General features: G+C 45.2%; 1 protein-coding gene across 5 annotated transcripts in view; it reads left to right on the top strand.

Moving 5' to 3' along the window:
- Window positions 1–9,459, top strand: part of smpd4 (sphingomyelin phosphodiesterase 4) — a 31,462-nt gene extending 22,003 nt beyond the window's left edge. For 3 of the 5 annotated variants that reach the window (XM_063209809.1, XM_063209811.1, XM_063209812.1), the window contains exons 14-20: window positions 2,198–2,298; window positions 3,655–3,818; window positions 4,600–4,805; window positions 5,699–5,950; window positions 6,446–6,574; window positions 7,892–8,020; window positions 8,324–9,459. In XM_063209809.1, coding sequence (XP_063065879.1) covers window positions 2,198–2,298; window positions 3,655–3,818; window positions 4,600–4,805; window positions 5,699–5,950; window positions 6,446–6,574; window positions 7,892–8,020; window positions 8,324–8,677 — 1,335 coding nt within the window. In that variant the 3' untranslated portion in view covers window positions 8,678–9,459. The remainder of the gene's footprint in view (window positions 1–2,197; window positions 2,299–3,654; window positions 3,819–4,599; window positions 4,806–5,698; window positions 5,951–6,445; window positions 6,575–7,891; window positions 8,021–8,323) is intronic. The other 2 variants (XM_063209813.1, XM_063209814.1) reach the window with 1 other exon arrangement.

Raw genomic sequence — 9,459 nt, forward strand, 5'->3', positions numbered from 1 at the left:
AGCCTAGAATGTTCACATGGAACTGAGTTAGAAATGGGACCAAGAACTGCAAATTGAATTTGGATTTGGGCTCACGGTACTTCAGAGCGTCAACAACACATACCGTGGAAAAGAAAGGTTCAAAATGCGACCCAAGAAGACATCAAATGCAATATTACATTGACCTCAATACAGCCCTTTAATGTGCGTAAAGAGAAAGGCGCGTAAGTGGACGGGAGAATGTGCTTATGATTCTTTTACATGCGAGACTCCTTCAGTTTTGGATGGCCCCACCTCGAGTTGAAGTGTCTCACACCTGGGGGTGCTTCTCTCACACTCCGCCTCCATCTCTCTGCCTCTCTCTCTCTCTTTCACTGCCTCTGTCTCTGCCTCTCTCTCCTCTATCTATTCCAGGGTATCCGCGGATCCTTAAAAAGTCTTATAAAGTCTTACTTTTAATATTTGTTTTTTAAGGTCTAAAGCATTATATTTCGCCATTTTTTGGAAGTGTGGTATTATATTTACGTGGGAGGTCTTATATTTCATCTGGGTAGCTTGAGTGTAAGAAAAAAGGTCTATTTTTTGACGCTATAAACCTTATTTAACCGGCATACGTCCCTTATCAAGATGCGGAAAAGTAGATGAAATTGATCTGTGTTTGTGGCGCAGCGCAGCCCGCTGGCCACACAGCGGGGGGCAGCCGCAGACCTGTGGGCGCAGCGTCTAGCCTACTTGCATGTTCTAGTAGAAACAGTCGAAAAAGTGGTCGAAAAAATATGAACGTGAATCGAGATGGGTAGATAGATGCACGTTCAGTGTAATGTGGATTGAGGACAAGAAATAAAACGGTTAGCTGCTATCCAAAGCAACGTCGGAATATGAAGCTTGATGTTAACTGTGTCAGGAGGACGCATAGCCTAATCAGTCGTTGAGTGTAAGTTTTAAATGTCTATCGTAAGCATGTTAGCCATGCCCTCGCGTTTGGGTAGAAGCGTTTGCTAAATGTAAAGGGTTCATTTAATTAAGTTCATTATGACCGTATTCGAAAATAAATGTTCCTTCATGCAATAGCATACACTTTCAAAATCGCCTCTAGATACGTGACAGGCTATTTGAGGCCTCTGTCAAATGCAAAATGATTTCGTTAACATGATGGCAGCATGAGGAAGTGAGCGCGAGGCAATACGAAATCGGATGAGTAACAGAATATGTACGACGCCAATGATCTGGCGAGGTGCGTAATGTCCAAATCGGTAACCAGATGGGCAACGGTAAACGCGCTAAATGCTTGTTATGGACATGCTGGAAATCGCTTCCAAGTTGTGCGCTGTTTCTTGCTCCCATCTAGAGAACAACAAACTACAGACAGGCTAAGCTCAAGTAGAAGGCTTGCTTCTGCTACCCGTCTCTGATAAAGCGAGCTGGAGAGGAACGGCACTCAGAGTAATCATACATTTAACCCTTTTGACACCAGGTGTCCTCTCTCCTAATAGCAAAGTGCATTCAACTATTTATCCATCAGAAATGATGAATTGTTGAGCCATTTTTAATGTGTACATTTAAAGGCATTTCATGAACATTCATCGGATTTCTCCATAGGCCGTCAAAACATGCGTGGGACCCTCAATTAAATGCCAGTTGTCAATTAACTGACCATATGCATGCATGGTGTCTGTAGGCCTACAGATCAGTTACACCTTGCTACTGCTTACACTGTGTTTACCCTAGGCTACACTATAAAAGCACAGTAGTCATATAATATTGTTTATTATATATAATTATGTACTAGGCCTACATTTCATTATAGCAATGCAAACTAATAACATTAGCAATATTGCAATGCCTCACCCCGAGCGGTGGTCTTATATTTTATCATCAGAGGTCTTATATTTGTCTTAAAAAGTCTTATATTTGGTGATCCAAAATGTGCAGAAACCCTGTATTCATTGCTCACTCTTTTTCTTTCTTTCTTTATATATATATTTATTTCCGTCTCCCCTCTCTCACTTTCACTTTCTCTCTCTCTCTCTCTCTCTCTCTCTCTCTATCTTGCACTCTATCGATCTATCTATCTATCTATCTTGCTCTCTCTCCCTCTCTCTCTCTCTCTCCTTCTCTCTCTCCTTCTCTCTCTCTCTCTCTCTCTGTCTCTCTCTCTCTCTCTCTCTCTCTCTCTCTCTCTCTCTCCCTCTCCCTCTCCCTCTCTCTCTCCCTCTAGGTGCTGGAGACGTGGCTGAGCTACATCCAGCCGTGGAGGTACACAGGAGAGAAGGTTCAGCCTGCAGCAGATGGACAGATCAGGAGTGTTCCTGACAAGTGGTAATCTAGCCAGCACGGCCTACTTGCACTTCTATTGGGGATGGTTGGAATCAGGACTTTAAGTTAAGACACACAAAGTGGCCAAATGCTGGTGAAATTTCAGTTTGGCTAGTAGAAAAGACCAACTTATCAGCCACATTGACCCATTGGTGAGATTGTGCTTGGCTAGTAAGATTAACTTCTACTAGCCATTTTGGCTGGTGGTGAAAAAAGTTAATCTAGGGCCTTGGTTGTAATAGCGACTAGAGACCGACCGACCCATATGGATTTTTTTCAAAAGCTGATGCCTATATAGCTACTTAGCAGTCAGAGCAACCGATGGCCAGGTGTGACTTGCCGATTTTTAGGGCCGATATACTATCGTATTATTATCTGGTGAGACACGGATGTCTGATGAAGACGCATGTCGAAATGTTAGTCTGATTGCACTGAAAAATAGAGTCCTCGAGGAGGACTAGTCTGATTGCACTGAAAAAATAAACAACAGAAAATAGGCATCCGTGTGGCACCACATTGTTCCTCCCTTTTTTTATTTTCCGTTCCTAGAAAACGTTGTACTAATTACACAGTCATTTAGTTATTCTTATCGATTGTTTCTTAGAAGCAGTTGCAGATTATCTGATTCTTGGAAGTAGTTGAAGCGTGCCACAAACGTTAGCAAATAACTTCCGCAGAGATCAAAATAATTTATATTATGGTTTTATTAGTCATCAGATGACCCTTATCTTGGACATTCAATCTTAATGTGGTTTTAGTGCATTCAAATGACCTATGTCAACAGATTGAAAGTTAACCAGGTCTGTATTTAGGGTAGTCATGGGTAAGCGGTTAGGGCATCAGACTTGTAGCCCAAAGGTTGCCTGCTCGAGTGCGGTCACAATGACAATGGCAGTTGGCATTTCCCAGTTGGGCTTAGCCTGACAAGCCAGACTAAATGTGAGATTTATGTGAATATTTAGTCTGGGCCCGATCAATGAGACATCGGAAGATTGTTGATGGGAACAACCCGTTGTTTTTCAAACTGTGTCTGTGCCTATTGGCCAACGCTTTGTCGTCACTCCCTCAAAACCCTGTCCACGTTGCATCCAAAGATTCAAAACAAATCAAATCAAGTCTGCTGTGTTGTGATTGGTCTGCCGGTTTCAGGGCATCGGGGCATTGTCCGAGGCCAGACCCAACTTCTTATGCAAGTATAGTAGACTTGCTTGCCCAAGAAAACGCGCTCCTTCTCACATCTCTCTCTCTGTCTCTGTCTCTCTGTCTCTCTCTCTCTCTCTCTCTCTGTCTCTCTCTCTCTCTCTCTGTCTCTCTCTCTCTCTCTCTCTCTCTCTCTCTCTCTCTCTCTCTCTCTCTCAGGGCCTCGTTTGTGCAGGAGAACCTGCTGATGTACTCCAAGCTGTTCCAGGGTTTCCTGAACCGAGCCGTGCGGACTGACCTGGTGAACCCTAAGAACGCCCAGATGGTCTTCAGGGTGGCCAAGGTCTTCTCCCAGCCCAACCTGGCCGAGATGATCCAGAAAGGTCTGGCCACTTTAAAGACAAACTTGAAAGGAGCTCACTTAAATCCATGTCTTTTTTTATACAGTATATGCAATACCTGAGCTGCAGAGTATCTTTGCATTTCCCTTTCCATCAGAGCAGCTGTTCCTGTAGACCAGGGGTAGGGAGCCTATGGCTCGGGAGCCATATGTGGCTCTTTTGGGAACTGTATCTGACTCTTGCTTAACTAGAAATACGGAATCGTCCCGTATTTTTATAAATAAAAGTATGTGTTCCGTATTTAGCAGAAACATTTTCGGGGGAGGACCCCTAGACCCCCGACATAATGAAGAAGGCAGTTGGCAACCCTATACTTACCTGTTAACAACTTGACAGTACACACTGAAATCTCCTCTCCTCTCCATGCCTCCTTGCAGCCCGTTTATCCTACTTGATGGACAGGTCTGATCAGTAGTGTGTGTGTGTGTGTGTGTGTGCGTGCGTGTGTGATCGTATTGAAAACAAAATGGCTGGTCCGCATCGCCCTTGTTGTAAAAAACAATTGGCTCGGGCCCACACTTAATGACCCCTCTACCAAATCATCTAACCCCCTCTCCTCTCTTTGCTGACCCCTGCCCCAAATCCTCTCCTCTCCTCTCCTCTCCTCTCCTCTCCTCTCCTCTCTTCCCTTCTCCTCTCCTCTCCTCTCCTCTCCTCCCTTCTCCTCTCCTCTCATCTCCTCTCCTCTGCTCTCCTCCCTCCTCCCTTCTCATCTCCTCTCTGCTCCTCTCCTCTCCTCCTCTCCTCTTCCTCTCCTCTATAGCGGAGCAGTTGTTCCTGGAGCCCGAGCTCCTGCACCACCGGCAGCACCGCGTCTTCGCCCTGACCCCCTCGCACGGCGGCAGTTTCCTGTCGGCACGGCAACCTGTCACCACGGACACCGTCTTCAAGGTGAAGAGCCACGTGTACAGCCTGGAGGGACAGGACTGCCAGTACAAGCAGATGTTTGGCCCCGAGCTGCGCGCCACTGTGAGTCACAGCTACGCACAGTACACACACACACACACACACACACACACACACACACACACACACACACACACACACACACACACACACACACACACACACACACACACACACACACACACACACACACACACGAGTGTCATTGTTTCTGGCCATGTGTGTCATGCAGCATATAGGCCACCTTTTATGTCATAATATAGTTTTATGTAAGCTTATTTTTCTTAATGTGTTTTTTTGTAAGTCTCTTAGTCTCAATGGGACAATCCTGGATAAATAAAGGATAAAAAAAAAACATGGGTGTAGTGCTGGGTGAGAGGGGAAAAACATATATCATGATATTGATTGGTTTATATCATGATAAGTATAATATGTATCTCGATATAATACCACAATTACATGTGGGTGTGTTTTTTTTTTTTTACTTTTTATTCTGTCATGTACTTCTCGCTTTTGCATTGGTAGCGGGAACGTTTACTGAACATTCCATGAGCGTGTTGAGAGTGAGCAAGAAGCGAGTAATGTGCTGTATGTCAATATAGCTGAAGTGATACTGTCCCATTTTTGGAAATAAGCTTATTTTACACCTTCCCTTGAGTTACATAATAGGGTATTGGCTTTCTCCTGTACTTTCAACCGTTTTCTAGTTATGACCAATTTTACCTCCAAGCTAACAGTTAACATTGAGTCCTATGAGACCAGTTAGCCGCGAGCTGGTCTCATAGGACTCAATGTTAACTGCTAGCATGGAGGTAAAATTTGCACTGCCATACCCCGAGAATGGTTGAAAGTACAGGAGAATGGTAAAGTCCTATTACTTAACTCAAGGGGAGGTGTAAAATGGGACAGTATCACTTTAAGTGTAATATGTACCTTAATCCCGTCTCGTTCATCAGGTGCTGAAGCTGGTGCAGATCATTGCGCAGGCGCGGCAGACGGCCAAGCGCATCTCGGACCACTCGGCGGAGGTGGCGGCCAACAACTCCTTCCTGTCCTGGTTCGGGGTGGGCGGCTCGGAGCCCGGCATGGGCGGCGGTGCCTTTGGCGCCGGTAGCAGCGAGGCGGACGACCTGGGCGGCCCCGAGAACGTCAAGAAGACCCACGAGTTCCTGGACAAGGCGCTGGACGCCCTCTGCCAGATCTTCAGGGTGAGTGGCAGCAGGACTTTACTTGATAATTATAGCAGGTAGCATGTAGCAGGCTTCACTCAGCGTTCCTTCGTCATTTTAAAGATGCTGGCCCAAATACAACTCTTACAATTCAGCAGAAAAGGGCGCAGCTTGCATCAAATGTTTATTTATTTTTTTAGTGGACAGACACGTTTCGGCTTTTCGACGTTGCACACTGAGAAAAGAAACAATCTTAGTCGCATTATATGCTCTTTATTAACCCTTACAAGTGCATGTAAAAGTAACCTCATGTGTTTTGCTCCTGGCCCTGTCTTGGCCTAACGGTTGGGCACTGTGTTACTACACCGGCGACCCGGGTTCAATTCCGGCCTGGGTCATTTGCCAATTGTTCCCCATCTCTCTCGCCCACTCGCTGCCTGTCACCATCTCCAACTGTCCTTTCAAATAAAGGCAAAAAAGCCCTAAAATATATTTTTAAAAATATATGTATGTATGTATGTTTTGCTGCTGTAGTTGAATGCGGGTCAGCTGACCCAGCTGATGGCCAGTGTGGCCGCCACTGAAGACGACAACTCCAAGCAGATGCCAGATTGCATCCTGGGAGAGAACGGCCCCGTGCTGACTGACCTCGGCAGGATGCAGGTAAGAAAGCAGAGAATGTGCACATGCACACACGCACACACGCACACACACCTACTTATGCAGGTAAGAAACTGGAAGTGAACCTCCCCTCTGTGATTTTTGTGGACATCTCTTATCAATTAAGCATATTCTAACTTGCCCTGCTCTCAGAAGGAAAAGACAACAGTTTTTTAAAGAAGACACTATTTTTGGTATTTTTAATAAGGTCCCACCTTTAAAGGTTTTGAACTTTTTAAAATGTATTGATGTGACCAAACTTATTTAATGCATTTATTCAATCATTTATATTGTTGTTGATTTTTAATTTGAAGCAAATTCTATTACCTGTACTGGCCATGAAATAGCCACAGTTGCATATTTGGCCATAAATGTAAACAAACAAACATGCAGGTAAGAAGGCAGAGAATGTGTGCTCATCAATGGCACAGGTGCTGGACAAAACAGAAATAACTGAAGTAAATGATAAATGTCCGGAACACTGTTAATGCTCCCATTTGTTTTAATGGCACGACGTTCTGGAATTTGAGTGCAACTCGAAGAAGGACTAATGTACGAAACGTTGTGCCATTAAAATAACTTAGAGCATTAACAGTGTTGCGGACATTTATCATGTACTTCAAGGATGCAGGGAAGCCATTTCAATGGGCAGAGGATTCAAGTGGCCCTCAGTGGCATGCTTCTGCTCTGCACCATCTTTGTACACACACACACACACACACACACACACACACACACACACCAGGACTGACAGTATTTCAGGCTTGTCAGAGTTTGCAAAAAATAAAAACATTGATAATAAATTAGCCATTAGGTTATTCTTATCTCACAAAGTGTTACAGGTTCAGGGTTTTCTTCTACTATCAGGCTTGACTAATGGTCATACACAGGCTATTAAATGTTTGAAAAATGTGTCAAAATAGGCCTACGCTACGTCACTATGCAGTATCTTGTCGTCGTCGTCGTTAGAGCAGGGAAAAAAGTTCAGGCTCAGGATTTTTTTTCACCATCACCCCTGCGCACGCACGCACACACACACACACACACACACACACACACACACACACACACACACACACACACACACACACACACACACACACACACACACACACAAACACACCTTTGCATTGGGCATGTCCTCCACAGTCAACACCATACACATACCAATGCACACACACACACACACACATATACTATAAACTTTTTTTCAGCCTTGATCCTTCATTACAACTATTCAGATAGATTGTTTTCTGGGTCTGGGTTTACAAATCATATGTTGTTTCTACTCTCATCTCAATCTCTGCTATTGTGTTGCAGATCATCAACGGCCTTCGCCGATTCGAGATCGAGTACCAAGGAGACCCAGAACTTCAACCAATCAGGAGCTACGAAAATGCCTTCCTCGTGCGCGTGCTCTACCAAGTGTCCTCCTTTGTAAACAACAGGGTAGGTATTGGTATTTAGCTGAATATGATCTGTTTGTAGTGTTGTTTTCGGAGTGAGAAATCCTTTTTGTTGTCTTTAATTGTTTCATGGCTGGATTCAAAATCCATTTCACCTGAACGCCAAATATCCATAATTTTGCAATACATGTATTTAGGAGTGAGACGTCCACACACTTAAAATTCTTTTTGTTGTCTTTTATGGTTTCATGGCTGGATTCAAAATCCATTTCACCTTATACCCAAACATCCCTTTTTTTGTGAAAAAACAATACATGTATTTTTCCCCCATTTTCCTGCTGTTCAGTTTGGCAACCACATGGAGGCGCTGTGTTCCCGTCCCGACGTCCTGGGCCGCATCGGCAAGCACTACCTGACCAACGCCTCCGCCACCTCCGCCTCCTCGTCCTCCTCCTCGTCTGCATCCACATCCGGCGGCCGCAGCCCGGCCACGCGGCGCCTCCTGGAGCGCCACGCTCACCCCCGCCTCAGCCTGCGCACGCTGGCCAGCTACCGCACGCTGCTGTCGGGCCTCCTGCTCTACCTGCTGGCCGCCGCGCTCTCCTGCGGGCCGCTCTCCTCCACCGCCATGCTGCTCCTGGCAGCCCTGCTCTACGACCTCCTCACACACCTCCTGCAGCACAAGGCCAAGGCACACTAGACTAGACTACAGGGAGTGGCGCGCGCGTGTGTGTGCGTGTGCGCGTGTGTGTGTGCGTGTGCCTGCGTGCGTGTGTGTACGTGTGTGTACAGTGTGTGTGCATGCGGTATGGTGTGCGTTTGTGCGTGTGGTGTGCACATGTGCACGTGTATGTCTAAGTATGTTTGTGCACATATGAGGTGTACACACGTGCCCATGTATGTCTAAGTGTGTGTGTGTGTGTGCGCGTGTGTGCGTGTGTGCGTGTGTGTGTGTGTAGATGGAGCCCCTAGGACTGAAGAAAGTTTTCTGAACAGTCACTCGATCATTTGACTTCTGAGAGTGCGAGCATCAAGACCAACATGAGGATACAAGTTATCAGAGGTCATGTCAACATCTACAGAGACTCTCTGATCTTGGACGATTTATGTTAGTCCAAGGCCTTCCTTGACTGACGTTATCCACCTCTTCAAATTAGGAAGCCAAATAAGTTATGTTGAAGGTTTTTTTTAATCAACTAAAGAGTGTAAATCTGGTGTATAATGGAAGCTCATAGGTGGTTGTAAGATTTTTCTGCATTTTTGCTTCATGCTTAAGACTTGCGAATGCTTTTGTGTTTACTGCCAGAATTTGCACTTGATTTTTATAAAGAAAGTGGGAAAAAAAACTTCTTGTGGATGTTTGTTTTCTTTTGTTGATGGAATAGACGCCTATAGAAGAAATATACTCACACATGCGCTGGTGTTCACTGTTCGCTCAGCATTTTCAGTTAGCAAGTCTGAAAAAACTATAACCGTAAAAAT

The sequence above is a fragment of the Engraulis encrasicolus genome, chromosome 11, assembly GCF_034702125.1.
Source record: "Engraulis encrasicolus isolate BLACKSEA-1 chromosome 11, IST_EnEncr_1.0, whole genome shotgun sequence".
Lineage (NCBI taxonomy): Eukaryota > Metazoa > Chordata > Actinopteri > Clupeiformes > Engraulidae > Engraulis > Engraulis encrasicolus.